Source organism: Sorex araneus, chromosome 1 (assembly GCF_027595985.1).
Source record: "Sorex araneus isolate mSorAra2 chromosome 1, mSorAra2.pri, whole genome shotgun sequence".
Lineage (NCBI taxonomy): Eukaryota > Metazoa > Chordata > Mammalia > Eulipotyphla > Soricidae > Sorex > Sorex araneus.
The window spans coordinates 342,685,661-342,705,582 of NC_073302.1; the positions used below are offsets into that span (position 1 = coordinate 342,685,661).

General features: G+C 40.0%; 1 protein-coding gene across 1 annotated transcript; it reads left to right on the forward strand.

Moving 5' to 3' along the window:
• The first annotated feature begins 18,440 nt into the window (after positions 1-18,440).
• On the forward strand, positions 18,441-18,695 carry LOC105942943 (non-histone chromosomal protein HMG-17-like). Its single transcript, XM_012932374.2, has one exon. It carries the CDS (start codon positions 18,441-18,443, stop codon positions 18,693-18,695), a length of 255 nt encoding a protein of 84 aa, XP_012787828.2.
• Positions 18,696-19,922: the final 1,227 nt, after the last annotated feature.

The following is a 19,922-nucleotide window of genomic DNA, read 5'->3' on the forward strand; positions in this document are numbered from 1 at the left end:
GAAGAGGAGGGAAGGCACAAGAAAGAGCCAGCTATTAGCATTTCAACCTGTCACTGCCCTGGGGCAGAAAAAGGATTGTCAAGAAGTCTCAATGTAAATAAGATCAATGGGCAAAGGTCAGGATTCCTGCACAGGCAGGCGACTCTCATGCCAGTTCTGCAGAGATTATTACCCACCTGCCTGTGACTTGTGATAATTTCTTCTTTTTCAAGTAATGGCCCTTCCTATCCATGTCAATCAGTAAAGAGTTTTAGTTTTAGGGACAATGAGCATGTATGTCAATAAGTAGCACAAGCAAAAATTGATTGAATTCCAGCAATATGCATAACACTGTAGACATGGTGTGTGATATGGCCTTGCAGGTTCCAGTCTCTTCTTGGTTTACAGTTGGTTTATAGATAGTCTGGAGCTAGTTTTATAGATGCAAACTTCATAGTTAAATAGGGAGAATATTTTTCAAGGCACAAATTTGAAGTTATCTGTATCAAACAGAATTCTTGAGGGGTGAAGAGAAGTGGGCATTTCAAGGCACTATTGATGCCAGCAGGTAGGTTAAGGAAGACCCCCTCCCCCCGCACACACGATGGCAATAAAATATGTGAAAGTAATAAAGCCATCAGTCTTAAGTCTGACGCACCTTGTGGAAACAGAAAGCAAGACCTGCTAAGACCTTCTCCAGCAAGAAAAGGATTATTTTTTTCAAAGACCACACCCAGGGGGCTGGAGTGATAGCACAGTGGGTAGGGCAGGGCGTTTGCCTTGCACCCGGTTGACCCAGGTTCGATTCCTAGCATCCCATATGGTCCCCTGAGCACTGCCAAGAGTAGTCCCTGAGTGCAGAACCAGGAGTAAGCCCTGAGCATCACCAGGTGTGACTCAAAAAAAAAAAAAAAAAGCAACAAAGACTGCACCCAATTCTACCCAGTTAGCAACAACACTAGCAAGAAACTCTTATCTAGGTAGAAGCCCCACGTGGGGCCAGATTGGAGAAACCCTGTAATAGCTACCTTGAACAAAGGAAGGACGTGCATATGCTGCCTGAGTCCATGTGTGCTGCTTGCGCCCACATGGCTGAGCACATGCATCACCCCTCTTGAGATGTGGACTTTGATGCTTTCATGTCTAATGCTGGGGTGTGTGTAGGGGCTCTCTTCACCCTTAGAGAAGCCCCGGTTCTCTCTTGAGCATGTTACTCTCCACTCCTCCCTCTTTCTCTTCCTACTTCCCTTTCAAAGCTCCAAATAAAATCTGTTTCACTTCACTGCTTGTCTACTCCTGAAATTCTGGTCTGTAAGATGAGACAAGAACCCAGTAAGCCTGGATCCTGGGTGACAGAGGCAGATGGGGAGAAAGTGACCATCTTTCTCCTCCCAGCTTCACCTAGGCCACCGGTGGGACCCAGCAACATGTTATATTTAGGAGCATTTGAATATAATAAGACCTAGTTATTTTATATTTTTTAAGCTTTACTTTAAAAAATGGGCTGGAGTGATAGCACAGAGGGTAGGGCCTTTGCCTTGCACACGGCGGACCCAGGTTTGATTCCTCTGCCCCTCTTGGAAAGTCCAGCAAGCTACCGAGAGTATCCCCACACATGGCAGAGCCTGGCAAGCTACCCGTGGCGCATTTGATATGCCAAAAACACTAACAATAAGTCTCATAATGGAGAGGTTACTGGTGCCCGCTTTAGCAAATCAATGAGCAACAGGATGACAGTGAAACAGTAATAATTTTTTTTTAATTTTGGCCTATTTAACTTAATACCACATTTGCCTGGTTTCCCATTTACAGCTTAGTTCTCCTCTGGGCAAAAGAGGAAGGAAAGATCTTTTGTAAGTTTAGTTGCATTCCTTTGGAGGAATACTCGTTGATAAAGAGTTTCTGATTTGTGCTATAAATGAACCCCAGAGTCTTTGATGCATCTCTAAAAATCACTGTCACTGACATCCCGTTGCTCATCAATTTCCTTGAGTGGGCACCAGTAACATCTCCATTTTGAGACTTGTTGTTACTGTTTTTGGCATATCGAATATGCCACGGGGAGCTTGCCAGGCTCTGCCATGTGGGTGAGATACTCTCGATAGCTTGCCGGATGTAAAAATCTAAGGCATGCCGAGGGGCATGTGCACTCTCGGGTTCTCTGGGCAGCTCTGTCTCACCGCCCATGTTTGGTGCCCTGGAACCTCTGTGTGTTGCTGTTGGTCAAGGGCAGGCGACAGAAGGAAGAAGGCCAAACTTGTTGCTCGATCAGTTTATTTCATTCTCACTCTCTGCTTCTCTCCCGGCTCTGGATCTCTCTCTGGATCTGTGGAAATGGTCCCCCACAACCCACTCTTACAGCCTAGTTAAATCCCCCAAGCATGAGGTTGGGGCATATACATAGGTGTGGTCACAATCAATAGGGTTAAGGTTCCTTTCCCTCAGAAGATGCTTCTCCTAGAACTGATTCTCTTTCAGCAGAAGGATCCACCCAAGGGCAGAGTCCCATGAGTGTGTTTCTCCTCTCCTCATCCAGCAAACATATAAGCATTCATAATATTAATCATTTTGTATGGACACAATAAGAAATGCATTAAAGCTTATAGAATTGCTCTCCTGGGGCCATCTCGATCTCAGACTACAGTGCTCAGGCCAGATCAGTCTTTCCTATCCCTAGCAGGGTCCTAGTCTCGTGATTACTTTTGGATTATGACAGCATTTGTCTATGATTAAGTTCTTAACTTATAGTTAAGAATTAGGCACTTTGGCCAGGCCCATCTCGATGCAAGGGTAGCACACAACTCACTGCTTGCCCTGGATCCGTCCTGTCCCTCATCGGGACCCTGCTTTTGGGGTGCTAGGAACTGAGGGCAACTGAGGCTTAAGTGGAGAAAGCAGATGCCCGGGAATGAATAATATTTGAAGCTAATTAAGTCCCAAGTTACAAAAGCATAATATTGTCTTCTTGTGTCTATACAAAAAGGACATTGCTTTAAAGTAAATTAATCAAAAGGCATAAGGAGAGGAGAAAGGTAATATTAACTAATAATATAAGTTCAGTATCCTAGGAAGGTCTGACCTTACAAATTAGCAGAGTCAGATTAGGGGGAGAAGCTGATTAACTGTTTTTGGGGAAGAGAGCATAGAGAAGTGATTTTAGCTAAACAAAGGGATGGGAGAGATTCGGGAACACCTTGATGGGTAAGACTGGGGTAAACCTAAACTCCGGGAAAAACCGGGACAAGCTACTCATGGCAAGGGGGGAGAGAACAAAGTAATGTCATCCTACAGCCGGATTCTCTGAAAGGAGCAGAGGAATCGAACCCAGGTCGGCTGCATGCAAGGCAAACGCCCTATCGCTGTGCTATTTCTCCAGCCCATCTCTAAAAATATACAACTTTATTAGAATCATATTAAAATCATATTAAAATGTTTAAAGAAAATTAATGTATCTGCTTAGTCTAATTCCCCTGTTAGCCCCTTTAAATTGTGTCAAGAGTTTGCTTCTGGGTTAGGATAAACATCACAGTTAACATTGTCTCAGATTTTCATGGTTTAGATTAAAAGTTTACAGCAGAAATCCATATTCTTATTCCGAAAACCCTTCCTCTTCCTTTTACTTATTTCATCTTCCAATTGATTTAGTTTTTAATAAATCTGAGTGATCCACTCTACTCCAAACCCACCACTTTTCACCTAATGATTAATTAGGTAAAGGTAATCCAATGATGTCTTTAGTTTCTGGTTTTTCTTCTCTGATCTGATTCTGAGTCCACCACAATCTTGCTCTACACACCAGTCAGAGTCATTCACAGCATTCAGTCATGTGTAAGAATGAAATTCAAGTAATATAGTTGAACTCACCTCTTGTCCTTTAAGACCCTCTGATGTCGATGGGCCCCATGGGTGACTTATGTTAAGGGGGGAGGAGAAAGACAGTCACTTTCTCCTCAACCACCTCTGCCACCCAGGACCCAGGACCCAGGGTTACTGGGTTCTTATCTTGCCTCGCAGAAAGGAATTTCAGGAGTAAACATACAGTGAATAAATAGATTTTACTTGGAGGATTCTTAAGGTGTGGTGGGGGGTGGGGGAAGAGAGAGAGAGAGAGAAAGAGAGAGAGAGAGAGAGAGAGAGAGAGAGAGAGAGAGAGAGAGAGTAATCACAGCATTAGACACAAAAGCATGAAAGTCCACATTTCAAGAGGGGAGATGAGATGGGGGTGCCACATGTGCACAAGCGCCACAGGTGCTCAGCCATGTGGACGCAAGCAGCACACGAGCTAAGGCAGCATATGTGCGCCCTTCCTTTGTTCAAGGTGGCTTTCATAGGGTTTCTCCAATCTGCCCCACGTGGGGCTTCTTCCCAGGCAAAAGTCCGTTGCTAAGGAGGTTCCCAGGGAGGTTAGGAGTGTGATTGTCTTCTTTGGGCTGAATCACTAATGTTAATCAGATTGAGGGAGAGGTCTGAGAGAATTTGAGGAATTTTCTTCATGGGGAGGGGTCTAATCTCCTCGGGGTCTGCTGCTCAAGGTCTTATCCTATCCACAAAGTGGATCAGCCTTGAAATTTTCCTTCCAGAACTTTTGCTGACCTGTTTCATTGTCCAGGTGTCCATATTGACACCCTTTCTTTTCTATTTATTCACTTAAATAATTAAGTGATTAAAAAATTAATCTCATAATTACTTAATATCTTTTAAATGATATTAGAGATAATTTCAAACTACCTTAAGCCTTATATTTCTTCCTCTTACAGATCCTTTCTCCAACCACAAGATATATAGGCAAACAAAAAGCAATAATATCCATAACTATAAATATAAAAGTCTGGAAATTATTCTTCCTTGATCATGGTTGTAAAAGAAAAAATAAAAGTGCTCTTTCCTCCCAGATGACATTTAAGCTCAGCCCATGACCCTATCACTCATGCCCTGTTCCTCACCCAGATATTTGCTCTTGTAATAATCTTGTTCTTCTTGTACCAACACAATTCTCTTCAACAGCCTCCTATATTCTTGCAGTCAATGGGCTGTGTCCATCGCTATCAGCACAAAGGACTCAATGAAAAAGATCCCTCGGTACAGCATCTAGTTCAGCCAGAGACTAGAAGAGAGGTTTCAGTGATGACATGGCCTATTTCCTTATAAGCACTATCAGATAAGTCACCCAGTTAGACCCCTACGCCACCTTGCTTCTGTGTTCTGACTGTAGTTGCATATCTTCCAAAGCAGCGTCAGTCCACTAAACCATTAGAATAAATTAGGAGCCCATTACTGTCTTTCAGTCTCCTCACAGAAGAGTAAGTTGAGAACATAAACATCACATGCTCGAGCGCGTGTGCTCGCATGCACACAGACACAGACACAGACACAGACACACACACATACACACACACACACACATACACCGTAACAGCTGAGCTAAAGATTTCATCAGTTCTCTGCCAAAAGGATATTTAATTAACTCTTCTACCTGTCTCTCCCTGCATGAGACAAACAAATCAAGTAGCAGCCTTGGAAAAATAACTAATCCAAGATATAAAAGCAGCAGCATACTAAAAAGTGAACCAAAAAAATATTTTTAAACAAACAACCACAATGAGAGAAGCAGTAGGAATCTGGACTGTTTAATAATAAATTAAACACCGCAGGACTCTTCCTACAGCTTTGACACCAAGCTCCTTTTGGCAAACCAGGACCCAGTTGGTGCTGATTCAGCAACATCCTAACAGAAAGCCAAGTTAGAAGGCAATATTTATGCCTTTGAAAATGCATTGGCATATCAAAGTAACTCTAGTATCACACCTTTGGAATTATGTATATTGAAAGTTGTTTTTTTAAAGATGAAAGTGCTTTTGCAATATTAGAGAACAACTATGCTTTTTTTTGTATCAGTTTAGCAGCTAGGGTGTTTGCCTTGCACACGGCCAACCTGGGTTCAATTTCTCCGCCCCTCTCAGAGAGCCTGCCAAGCTACCAAGAGTATCCTGCACACACGGCAGAGCCTGGCAAATTACTCATGGTATATTTGACATGCCAAAAATAGTAACAATGAGTCTCACAATAGAGACGTTACTGGTGCCCGCTTGAGCAAAATGATGACCAATGGGATGACAATGACAGTGACAGTGATCAACTCATATATTTAACCCTCTTTTTTGTTTTTAATCAGGCTGCATATAAGAAAGTAGTAATGTACATGATGAATAGATTTGGAATAAGCTCCTGATTCTGCTCAGCTCCACCCACCCTGATTTCCATTTTTGAAACTGCCAGCAAAAAGTTTCTATTTTCTGTTAGACAGATGCCCTTCTGCCCCCAAAGAACGCCTTTGATTTTCTTGCTTTTCCTTTTGTGATAATGAAACATTATCAGTATTATTTTATCATATTATTTTATCACAGATGTAATATTATTACATCTGTGATAAAATAATAATGTAATATTATTATTACATTCTCCTATCTGAATATTAAAATGTGATTGTGGGGGGGAGGTTGTTTCCCAAGTTAGAGCTGCTGTTTCATTGGCTGTCTTGATTGTTTTTCTGTCAATTATTTCAGAATGTAGACAAAAGCAATGAATGTAACCACTGGCACCTCTAAGGCCTCTTTCATCTAGAAGGAGAAATACTTGGAGACCATAAACAAATTCTCAACATTCTGTTTTCCTTTGCTCTATCAGTGGACTTGATATGTTTTTCTTTCTTTCTTTCTTTCTTTCTTTCTTTCTTTCTTTCTTTCTTTCTTCTTTCTTTCTTTCTTTCTTTCTTTCTTCTGTCTTTCTTTCTTTCTTTCTTCTCTTTCTTTCTCGTCTTTCTTTCTCTCTTTCTTTCTTTCTTTCTATTCTCTTCTCTTTCTTTCTTTCTCTCTCTTTCTTTCTCTCTTTCTTTCTCTTCTTTCTTTCTTTCTTTCTTTCTTTCTTTCTTTCTTTCTTTCTTTCTTTCTTTCTTCTCTTTCTTTCTCTCTCTTCTTTCTTTCTTTCTTTCTCTCGTTTTCTTTTCTCTCTTTCTTTCTCTCTTTCTTTCTCTCTTTCTTTCTCTCTTTCTTCTCTTCTTTCTTTCTCTCTTTCTTCTCTCTTTCTTTCTTTCTTGTCTTTCTTTCTTTCTTTTCTTTCTTTCTTTCTTTCTTTCTTTCTTTCTTTCTTTCTTTCTTTCTTTCTTCCTTTCCTTCTTCCTTTCCTTCTTCCTTTCCTTCTTCTTCTTTCTTTCTTTCTTTCTTTCTTTCTTTCTTTCTTTCTTTCTTTCTTTCTTTCTTTCTTCTTTCTTTCTTTCTTTCTTTCTTTCTTCCTTTCCTTCTTCCTTTCCTTCTTCCTTTCCTTCTTTCTTTCTTTCTTTCTTTCTTTCTTTCTTTCTTTCTTTCTTTCTTCTTCTTTCTTTCTTTCTTCTTTCTTCCTTCCTTCTCTCTTTCTTTCTTCCCTTCTTTCTTTTTTTTTGCTTTTTGTTTTTGAGATACACTAGTGGTGCTCAGAGCTTCCTCCTTCTCCACTCAGGTTTCATTCCTGGTCGACCCTGGGGACCATATGTGGTGGTTGCCAGGGATCCAACCTGGGTTGGACTGTGTGCAAGGCAAACACCCTACCCTCTGTAGTATTTATTGCTCTAGCCCTTGGATGTGAAGCATTTATAAAATAGTATCTTCACAGAGGAGAATTCTCAAGTGAAGTGCTATGGGTCAGGAAGCTCTAGATGCATTGAGTGTTGGATCAGAGCAAGTTATCATTTTACTTCTAATTGTCTCTTTCAATGACATTTCCATCAATAGCAGTTTGGAGAAATTTTTTATGTTTTCAAAAACTAATACACTTGCCTGGTCTTCAGCAATGAATAATTTCCCTTCCACTGTAACTTTAGCCATTGCTTATTCTTCATTTTCTATAAAGAATCACAGTCAGTATTAATAGCATTGTAGTCCCCCACCCAAAATAAAATTAAGAATTATACTATATTCACTATAGTGCCAGGCATTTTTGACACTAATTTTCCTTTTCCAAAATAACATAATTTAACTGGCTTTACATATTATTAATATCAGGAAGCTTCTATTGAGCTGTCTTCTTTCTTACCAATAGATTCTGTTCTTGGAAAGTCTTCTGATTTCCCAGATATCTCAATGTAATTTATTTCTTTTATCTTTATATTACTGGCATGCACAGGCCAGTTATATAAACCTAATTCTACAGTGTAGCTCAAGCAAGCTTAGACCTCTATGTACTCAGGAGGATTAACTAACATTTGATTCTTACCAGACACTTTAAAAAGATGATTTGATTCTTAGAAATTCAAAAATAGAAAAGCATGAGGTTTTGTTAGCATAATAATATTAATTGCAGTTTTCTTATAAATGCACAATATGTGATGCATCCTATATGTCCTTGATAGGAAAGGGATTGGATAAACTATGCTGTATCGTAAAAGTATTCAACTATACAACAAAATACTATCTTTATAAAGTGATAAGTGATTAAATCTTTTGCATCACTGCATCACTGTATCACTGTCATCCCATTTTTCATCAATTTACTCGAGCGGATGCCAGTAATGTCTCCATTTGTCCCTGTCGCATGCTAGTGTAACCTGATGGCATTTTGGGGGCTCTTTCAGGATCAGGGGAATGAGGACCATCATTGTTACTGTTTTAGGCATATCAAGTACACCACAGGTAGCTTGCCAGGCTAATTATTTTTATATATTTTTTAAATGCTTGAGTGAATATTTACTTATGAGGAGTGGGTTTGGGACAATACCTGGCAGTGCTCAAGAGCTACTTTTTGTTCCATGCTCAGGGGTCATATGTGTTTTTTGGGATCAAACGTGGGACAGCTTCATGCAAGACAAGAGCCTTAACGCCTGTACTGTCTACCCAATATTGACTGTTGACAATAAGATAGGATAAAAATAGCAGGTGTTATTTTTCAGCTGGCATTTTTGATTACCAGTGGAGTTGAACATTTTCTAGTCTACAGATTATTATCTAGGATTTTTGTTTGTTTTTGAAATTTGGAAAGGGGTCTAAGTGTTCCTCGTTGACTCTATGATGCCCAAAATTGAATCTGGGCCTCCTGCATGCAAGGTATGTGTTCTCTGGCCACGATGTTAATTTTTCCAGTATCATTTATTGAGTAATGATATACAAGTAACAGAAAGCAATTTTTCTTATACTTATAATTATCTTTTTTAAGGGTGGAGGGGCGGTAATTCCTTTCTCTGCACTCAGGAATCACTCCTAGTGGGGCTCAAAAGGCCATATGGAGTGACTAAGGCCAGAGAGAGAGCTCAAGGGGCTGAACACAGACTTTGTATGTTGGAGCTCCAGGTTCAGGTCCCTGCACTGCATGCATATGGCCCCATGAGTGCTGCTGATAGAAGTAGCTACTGAGCACCTCTCACGAATCACGAATCACAAAATCCGGTTGCTCGTCGAATTTCTCAAGCGGTCTCAATAACCTCTCCATTCGTCCTATCCCTGAGATTTTAGAAGCCTCTCTCCACTCGGCCTTCCCAATGATGCCGCATTGGAGGCTCTTTCAGGGTCAGGGGAATGAGATCCAGCTTGTTACTGGTTTTGGCATATGGATACACCATGGGAAGCTTGCGAGGCTGTCCCATGTGGGCAGGAAGCTCTCAGTAGCCTGCTAGTTTCTCCCAGAGGGAGAAGTAGGTTATAAGATATCGATTCAGGGAGCTTGCTTTTAAGTCTCTGGATGTTGGCTGTTGATGGAATTACACACACCTGGGTTCCTCTGCCGGTACTGTCATGCGTGAGGCTTGTCTGAACGTGTGGAGAGGAGCCTTGAGCATGGCCGTGGCTAGGTTCTGGTGGTGTTTGGCTACCAGGAGCTCTGCTGGGGGGGGGGGTGAGGGAAGCTGGAGCCCATTCCCTCCTAGGGGCCCTGGGAAAGGCAGAGTCTCTTGCCCGCATGCCTGGCTGTCTTCCCCAGGGCCCCTCGGAGGGGATGGGCTCCAGCTTCCCTCCCTGCCCCAAGCAGAGCTCCCTGCGGCCAAAGACCACCAGAATCCAGCCACAGCCATGCTCAAGGCCCCTCTCCACACGTTCAGACAAGCCTCATGCATGAAGGTACCGGCAGAGGAACCCAGGTGTGTGTAATCCCATCAACGGCCAACATCCAGAGACTTAAAAGCAAGCTCCCAGAAGAGAGCAACGCAGAGAGTCTCTGCCCGAGCATCTCTAAGAGCCTCAAAATCAGTTTCAATGGTATCACCCTTGTTTTCTGTTGGTTTTTGTGCAGAGTTTTTTTTTAAAACTAAAAAATCCTGCAGTGCAAAGATAGGACATTGTCAAAAGGAATGTAATAATTTTTTGTTTTGTGTTGTGTTTGCATGCCACACTCAGTGTTGCTCACTCAGCTGTTCTTGTGGGACCATGCAGTGTCAAAGATCAACCCACTGAGCTATCTCTCCAGTCCAGAAATGTAGCACTTGAACTCTGAACTATGAAAACTAGTGGTTCCTATGGGACCCAACAGAGATCTCAGAAATTAAGAGTTCCTCTTCAACATTTTAATACGTTTCAGGGCCCCTGGCAGTTCACTGTGGCACCCTAGGATGCCACATTGCATCGTATGGGTATGATGGGGATTTACAAATTCTTTCAAGTTTGTTCTTAAAGGTCTTTTTTTCTTTTTACTCCGGATGAGTCAGATCCCCACCCCACTCCCGCCCCATTATATTTTTTAACTATTACCAGTATTTTAGAAAGATATTGACTTTGCATATTACTTCTGTTAAAGCAAATCATTTTCTTCTCTAGCTTTGCCTTCCTCACCTGTAGGATGAAAATCATGTAAACTAATATATCTAGCATCCTTAGCAAAGCTCTGAGCACATATTCAGCAGTTCAAGTCTGCTGTTGATTTCTGTAATAATGGAGATCTTTCCAATCATGTTAGATTGTTGAGAGGATAAAGCATGTGTTTTGCTAATGTATCACAATATACAAAGGTTTTTATGATAAATTATATTAATCCTTGGAGCTCCTTTAAAGAAAAATAGTCCTAATGGTAGAATGCAGGTCATGAACAGAAATGTGAAGTTTTTCTCTTTCTTTTTCTGTAATACAATAGTAGAAGAAGCCACTTTACAAATCACAAACTCCTGGGAAGAAACATGTCTTTGATTTTTGTTTGTTTGTTTTGGTGGTATTTTTGGGGGGTGAAGGATTGTGTTTGGGCCGTATCATCTTTGTTCTGGGCAACTTCTGGCTTTGTGCTCAGAAGTTATTCCTGGTGCAACTTGGGACCATATACCAGAGATAAATCTGGAGTTGGCCACAGTCAAAATGTCTCTTCAGCCCAGTAGGCTGTTCTTATTTGGGAGGGGGGACGGGGTGAGCACACCCAGCAACACTCAGGGCTTCCTCCTGGCTCTGCACTCCGAGATTACTCCTGACTGGGCTCAAGGGACCCTATGGAGTTCCAGAGACAGAATCCAGGTTTGTAATGTGCAAGACAAGTGCCCTACCCACTGTACTATCTCTTCAGCCTCAGAAAATGCTGATTTTGTTTGTTTGTTTTATGTGTTTGGCTTTTGGACTGGGTGTTCAGGACTTTTTCCTGGTTTTGTTTTTATGGATCACTCCTGGAGGAGTTGGGGGACTATATATATTGCTAAGGATTGAACATGGGTTGGCCACATGCAAGACAAGCATCTTACCCCTTACCCACTGTACTATGGCTCCAGCCCCCAATATGTGTTTTTTTTCTTTCCTTTTTGAGCCACACCCAGCAATGCACAGGGTGTACTCCTGGCTCTGCACTCAGGAATTACTCCTGGCAGTGCTCAGGGGACCATATGGGATGCTGGGAGCCGATTCCCAGCATCCCATAATCTTTAGGATAGCATTAATATACATGATTTTATACTAATGTAAATTAATGATTGAATAAATAAGGGGACAACAGTAAGGTTTTTTTTTCTTTTCCTTCATTTTTTGGGCCAAATCCAGTTTAGGATTTAGTCCTGGCTCAGGTTTGACTCCTTCCTCTGTGCTCAGGAATCACACCTGCTGAGGCTTGGATGACCATATGCTGTGAACTGGGTACAAGGCAACACTTTACCCCCATACCCAGCCCTATGGACAGTGGTTTTTTTTTTCAGTGAATATCAACTAATAAAATGGAATCATGGAATGGGCATTTTCATTATGGAGTCAAAATAGTGACATTGTTGCAAGAAAAAATGATAAAATTAGTGGGCAGAAATGTGAGAGAATAGTGCTTTTATATAGTCAACAATGGAACATTGTATAATTTTAATTGCAAAGAAAATATGACAAATTTTACAGTGAAAAAACCCATGACTCTGTCTTAATCAAAATTTATATGACCAGTAATAAGACATACCAAAATAATAACATACCAAAATTTCTGTTATGAGGAACTCAGGAGGACAACTATTGGTTTTTGCTATTTTGGTATCTTTTCCAAAAAGTTATAACTTAAACTTGCCTGAGAGATCTTAAGACAAGCCCAAATTTAGGGATTGTCTGAACAATAACAATGTAACACTTTTCAAAATGTTTAAAATACAAGACAAAGGCATAAAGAAAATTCCTTTGAACAAATTTTAGATGACACTAAACAGATTAGAAAAGTAAACGTAACACAGAATTCTGAGTTCTGTGCTGCACAGATAAAAGTCTTGAGTGGGTAAATTAATGACTATATGTTCTATATTCATTATCTTTGAATTTAAATTAATGCTAAATTCCTGATTCTGTACTATAGTACATATGGTATAAATATTGTCACTGTCACTGTCATCCCATTGCTCATCGATTTGCTCAAGCAGGCTCCAGTAATGTCTCTCTTGTGAGACTTACTACTGTTTTTGGCATGTCAAATATGCCACGGGTAGCTTTCCAGGCTCTGCTGTGCGGGTTGGATACTCTCGGTATCTTGCAGGGCTCTCCGATAGTGATGGAGGATCCGAACACAGGTTGGCCCTGTGCAAGGTAAATGCCCTACCTGCTGTACTATTGAGATATTACATACAATATTCTCCAAACAATGAGTTGGAAGTCCTGTTGTCACCTATTTTTATCTGGTACTCCTAGTTTTTTCATGTCCTTCCCATTAACACTCCTTGCAAAATAAGATTAGCATCTTTTTTTTTTTCTTTTTGGGTCACACCCGGTGATGCACAGGGGTTACTCTTGGCTCTGCACTCAGAAATTACTCCTGACGGTGCTTGGGGGACCATATGGGATGCTGGGAATCGAACCTCGGTTGGCCACATGCAAAGCAAGCACCCTACCCACTGTGCTATTGCTCCAGCGCAAGATTAACATCTTAAATTTACACATCATTATGCTAAACTCAAACCTTAAATAAGGTGGTTCAAACATAAACCATGTTCAATGGAAGCTGCTTAATTAAGCAATGTATATGTATATGTATATGTATATGTATATGTATATGTATATGTATATGTATATGTATATGTATATGTATCCTGGGGTAAATAATACACTGCAGATTTTACAGAACCAAAATATATATATATATTATTTCTCTTAGAAGGTATATATGTATATACACACAAATATATATAATATATATAGCTTTAAATAATGCTTTTTCCATAGATACAGCAAAGCCTGAGGTAAAACTTTCCTGTTAAGAATATATATCACAAAAGAATTCATAACTTAATATTATATAATGAGCACATAGTGTACTTTAGAAAAGAAGAAAAACTCTATGGGTATTAATATTAGAAGTTTAAAAACTATTATTTTTACAACTAAGTATAATATTATCCATATATGTGTATATGTAGATTCTATATAACCTATAAATACACATATATTTATATGCACACATTCATTGAGTTTTGGGTGTGGGAGTGATACCTGATGATGGTCAGCATTTACTCTGTTCTCTGTGTTCAAGGGTTTCTTTTGATAGTGTTTATGGGTCCAGCTATGGTACTGGAGCTGGCATGTTACCTCTGTACTTTCTCTCTGGCACCTGTATAGATATTATTATTCCCATAAAACAAATTAAATAATTAAGACTCAAATAGAAAGTCCATAGTCAGTGTTACTATAAAAATTAATATTGCACACACATATATTTGACTGCTATGAATTTGTTTCCTCTATATACTAAGCTATGAAATCTTTCCTTGTTGATACATTCTAAAGCTGAATGAGATAAGCAGCATCTCTATCTTTTATTTATGGCCAAAGATAACATTTCAGAGGACAATAGAGGTCAGGAATAATTGTGTAACATTTTAAAAGAAGGAATGATTGTGAAACTATCTCAACATTCACTTAGAATGAAAATCAATAAATTAAATTAATCAAATAAAACACTAGCATTGTTTAGATTCTACATTAAGTGACCAATTTCTTCTGTTCAAGGGATGAGCCTTGTCTAGCTGACCATGAAGAGATAACATATTGTAGGGATTGACTCCATGTCAGACCCAATGCTTTCAACATTATACACAATACTCCATTCACTGCAGAGATGGAGAGAGAGCACTGTGGTTTTAACATACTTGTCTTGCTTGCACTTAGCCTACCTGGATTTGATACCACGCACCCCATAAGTTCCATTGTACCCTTCTAAAAGTGATCCATGAGCACAGAGCTAAGAAAAAATCCTAAGCACTGCTGGGTGTGTCCCATCACACACACACACATAATATTGCATTGCATCTTTATAGTCCTCTATGGTTTAGGAACTAGCATAATCTTTATTATCAGAGGAGCACATATGATTGGGGAGGTAATTTGTGCAATAGGAAATTTGAATCCAAGTATTCTGACTTACTAACCGTACAAAGTGTTCCATGCAAATGGTGAATCGGTGCATTTGGCTGTAATATGCTCCCCGTCCTCTCTCTCTTCACTCTCTTTGGAATCTCAGTGTGCTTCTAGTACATATTGATGACTGCTGATTTCTTGAAAAGGTCAGGCAGTGCCCCTTCAGCTGCATTCTTCCATCACATACCATGCAAGCGTGTCTCTTCCAGATCAGTCATTTGTTGCTATAGATTTCCTATATTTTCAATTATTTTCTATTGGGAAAAGGTTAAATCAGACTTGAGGGCAATAAAGAGTTAATGAAATGGTGTTGGTGTAACTACTCATTATAAAACACCTCCATTTTAGGTGAGGCTTTAGATGATTTTATTTGGGAGTAAAAGAAATAAAATCTCCAGAAGTAGAAATGGAGAAGTAGAAAAGCATGCTGATAGAGGCAAAGAGAGCTGCTTCTTCTTTAGCAATTTTGATCACAAGCGTTAAAACTTGTTACTTGTCAAGGTGCTATTAAGAAACTCACTGGGAGTTGAAAAGTGGAACCAGAAGAAACAACAAACTGCTTTGCTTTCCTCATTTCTTAGAATATTGGTATTTGGTTACTGAACAGGAAATTTTGACAGAAAGATAGACATTGCCTGGGTGACCCTAATCTTTTTTTCCTCTGTGCTTATTGACTGTGGGAATCAAGACAGCCCCCAATTCTTGCCAGCACTCCCTCTTAATCTTTTTCAAGTTAGCTAGATAATGATATGATTAGAACTCTTGGAGCTTAAACCAAGTTTCTTCTTAATTAAAAGAGAAGAATTAAAGCATAAGTAGAATAGCAATAATAAACAGGTAGTGTATTTTACCTAAAGGAAAATGAAATTTCCATGTTTAATGTTATATTACATACTCACTTTATAGAAGGTATTCTGCTTAATGCTTTGTTTTTCTGAACCACAGAGTATTAATATGTCAAGATGTTAAAATCATTGATGCAAACATCAAGACTTACTATAGAGTCATGGTATATTATTTATGTGAACCACTTCACTGTTGGCAAATTGTTCCTAGATAAAGTTGTATAAAAGGCAAAGATCTTCTTGTAGAGTTCAACCAGTGCTTTATATACCATTGATATCAACCCCTTATCTGATGGGTATTGTGTAAATATCCTTTCCCATTCTGTGGATAGTCTTTGTATTCTGGTCACTGTATCTCTTGCGGTGCAGAAGCTTTTTAGTTTAATGTAGTCCCATTTGTCTACAAGAAGAAAACATCCAACCCCATCAAAAAATGGGGCGAAGAAATGAACAGAAACTTTACCAAGGAAGAAATACGAATGGCCAAAAGGCACATGAAAAAGTGCTCTGCATCACTAATCATCAGAGTGATGCAGATCAAAACAACCATGAGATACCACCTCACACCACAGAGATTAGCACACATCCAAAAGAACAAAAGCAACCGCTGTTGGAGAGGATGTGGGGAGAAAGGGACCCTTCTTCACTGCTGGTGGGAATGCCGACTGGTTCAGCCCTTCTGGAAAACAATTTGGACGACTCTCAAAAAATTAGATATTGAATTCCCATTTGACCCAGCAATACCACTGCTGGGAATATGTCCCAGAGAGGCAAAAAAGTACAATCGAAACAACATCTGCACATGTATTTTCATTGCAGCACTGTTTACAATAGCCAGAATCTGGAAAAAACCCGAATGCCCCAAAATGGATGACTGGTTGAGGAAACTTTGGTACATCTATACAATGGAATACTATGCAGCTGTTAGAAAAAAGGAAGTCAAGAATTTTGTAGTTAAGTGGATGGGCATGAAAAGTTTCATGCTGAGTGAAATGAGTCAGAAAGAGAGAGACATACATAGAAAGACTGCACTCATCTATGGTATATAGAATATCAGAGTGGGAAACTAATACCCAAGAACTGTAGAAATAAGTACCAAGAGGTTGACCCCATGGCTTCGAGGCTGGCCTCACGTTCCGGGGAAAGGGCAACTCAGAGAAGCGATCACCAACTACATTGTAGTCGAAGGCCATGTGGGGGAAGGGAGTTGCGGGCTGAATGAGGGCTAGAGACTGAGCACAGCGGCCACTCAACACCTTTATTGCAAACCACAACAGCTAATTAGAGAGAGAGAACAGAAGGGAATGCCCTGCCACAGTGGCAGGGTGGGTTGGGGGGGAGATGGGATTGGGGAGGGTGGGAGGGACGCTGGGTTTACGGGTGGTGGAGAATGGGCACTGGTGAAGGGATGGGTTCCCAAACTTTGTATGAGGGAAGTATAAGCACAAAAGTGTATAAATCTGTAACTGTACCCTCACGGTGATTCTCTAATTAAAAATAAATAAATTATTAAAAAAAAGGCAAAGATCTGGAGTTGGAGAGAGGGTACAAGTGTACAAGGGTTAAAATGCTTGCCTTGCCTTCAGCCAACCCCCTAGCACTGCTAGCATTAATTCCCAAGCACAGAGTAGAATTATGTATGATCCCAAACCCAGATTCCCTCTCCCAACCTCCCCAAATCAAGGGTTAATATCAATGCAGGTCACTTTGACTTATTTTCTCGTGCAATATTTGGGAGAACTATTCAAGTGAAATCACAAAGGAAGAAGTGAATAGCAGAAAACAAAAAGTAAACACAAAAAAGGGCTCCAGTTAAACACCTACTCTTAACTAGTTTAGACTAATAATAAAGCTTTCACTATTATTTTGACCATAATTTCAGTGCTGTTTTCAACATCATCACATCTGCAGGCCAAATAGGAGAACTATCTATACAGTCTAATAAGGCTAACATAAAAAATAATTAGAGAAATAAAATAATATTTTGTCTCAATATTTACAACATTACTCTTACATGATTCAGGTATATCATGTAATAAGCAGCAATTAGTTTACAGGAAACTTGCACAGACTAGTACAAATCTTGGGTCAGTGACTAGAAATCAGTATGCTAGAATTTTCTTCTCATTATTTCTTTAGAATAATTCCTTCTCATTCCAATCTTCCAAAAATGAAAGTAAACAGCAGCATCCTTATGTAAAACAATTTTAATCTTTAAGACCATTAATAACTGTATCAGAAGTCTACCCTGGAAGGCTGCCACTCCAGCAATAGCCCTGGGACTGACCTATCTATTATGTTTTCCTGAAGGACAATATTAGAAAGATGCTATTGGATGAAACTTCAGAATGGCTTAGGAAAACAAATATTGCTCCAATGTATATGGTAATTATAGAAGCTGATGTGCTTTTTCTTTTTACTAAAATTTGTGCTGGAAAATATGGGTAGAACGCAGTTAATTGTTAATAGAAAAGTGAGCAGACATAGAATAGATATGTAATGATGGCAGAAAGCCGGCAAGGAATTCAGAGTTTTTGATGCTGAGATTCCAGTGCCTTATTTGGATCCCAAATTGCTTCCTGGGCTAAATTTAGGGGAGAGTATTAGTTTGGCTATATTTTTTAGTCCTCCTCACCCTGAATGTTTGACACTGCCTAAATTCTCCTGGCCAGTTGGTTGAGATCCTTATGTAGTCTCATCGGTATCATTAAAGCAATCAAGATTAGGAAGAAGAGGCGATGCGAATCCCAGAACGACCAAAGCCCGCGCGCCGCTGCACCCCACGTCCAGCGCCCACGTCCCGCCGCTGTCGCCAGCCACCATGCCCAAGAGAAAGGCTGAAGGGGACGCTAAAGGAGATAAAGCCAAGGTGAAGGATGAACCACAGAGAAGATCTGCAAGGTTATCAGCTAAACCTGCTCCTCCAAAGCCAGAGCCCACGCCTAAAACGCCCCCTGCAAAGAAGGGAGAAAAGGTACCCAAAGGGAAAAAGGGGAAGGCTGATGCTGGCAAGGATGGAAATAATCAAAATGCACACACTTCACAGAAAGCTGAAGGTGCTGGAGATGCCAAGTGAAATGTGTGCATTTTTGATAATTGTATACTTCTGGTGACTGTACAGTTTGAAATGTTATTTTTATCAAGTTTTATAAAAATGCAGAATTTTGTTTTACTTTATTTTTTAAAAGCTATGTTGTTAGCACACAGAACACGTCATTGTTGTTTTTGGGGAAGGGCATAAGTCACTAATAGATAGTCTCCAAAACTGGCTCGCCCTGGGGAAAAACAACTTTTCCTCACTAGTTGTGAGAGACTCTCTTGATTTCCAAGAGGAGGGATTCCTTGACTTGACATGGTAGCCACCCTGGCACCCAGTGCCTTGTGGTGGGGAAAAACTAAAATGTGTTTCTGTGTCCTGTCTCCCTCTCCGCCTTCAGCATAGACTTGACTCCCTTTGATCATTCTGCCATTTTTCTTTCATTTCTTGAAAGTCAGGGTCGGCTTGTGAAAAGTTGTTAAACAACACACTAAATGTGAAATGTCAATGCTCACTCTAAACTTTCGCTGTTCAGATCATCAAATGAAGATGTCATTGGGTTTTATAGTGGCTTTCTGATTTTGGTAGTCCATTGAAGAAGGGAGTTTGAAAGTTATCGTATACTGTTAACGATTGTCTACCCATGTCCTGCCTGAAATATCATGATTGTTTATGAAAAGTATCTTTAATAAAGCTGGATACAGTTTGGCTTGAAAAAAAATAAAGCAGTCAAGATTAATAAACAGTAGTTAACTTTTAGTTTTCCAAATTTTATCATTATCAACTATATCTCAAACAATAAAAATGAAACAGTGCTATCACCTTAAGATTACTTCATCTGGCACATGCTTAACTTTTTTCTTAACATTTTATGTCAAATATTGTGTTATTTGCAACAGCATAGTTTTTTTTTTGTTTTTTGTTTTTTGTTTTTTTTGCTTTTTGGGTCGCACATGGCAATGCACAGGAATTACTCCTGGCTGTGCACTCAGGAACCACCCCTGGTGGTGCTCAGGGGACCATATGGGATGCTGGGATTCAAACCTGGGTTGGCCACGTGCAAGGCAAACACCCTACCCGCTGTGCTATCACTCCAGCCCTGACAGCAGATAGTTCTTAAGGCCACACATCTTAAATTGAGGTGCTGACAGACCCACACTCCCTCTGAAACCAGTAGAGGAAGGATCCAACATTAACTCTGGACAACTGTGTCTGCTAGAGCTTGCCAGCAATCCCTGGTTTTTCATTTTTGTAGCTGCAGCACAC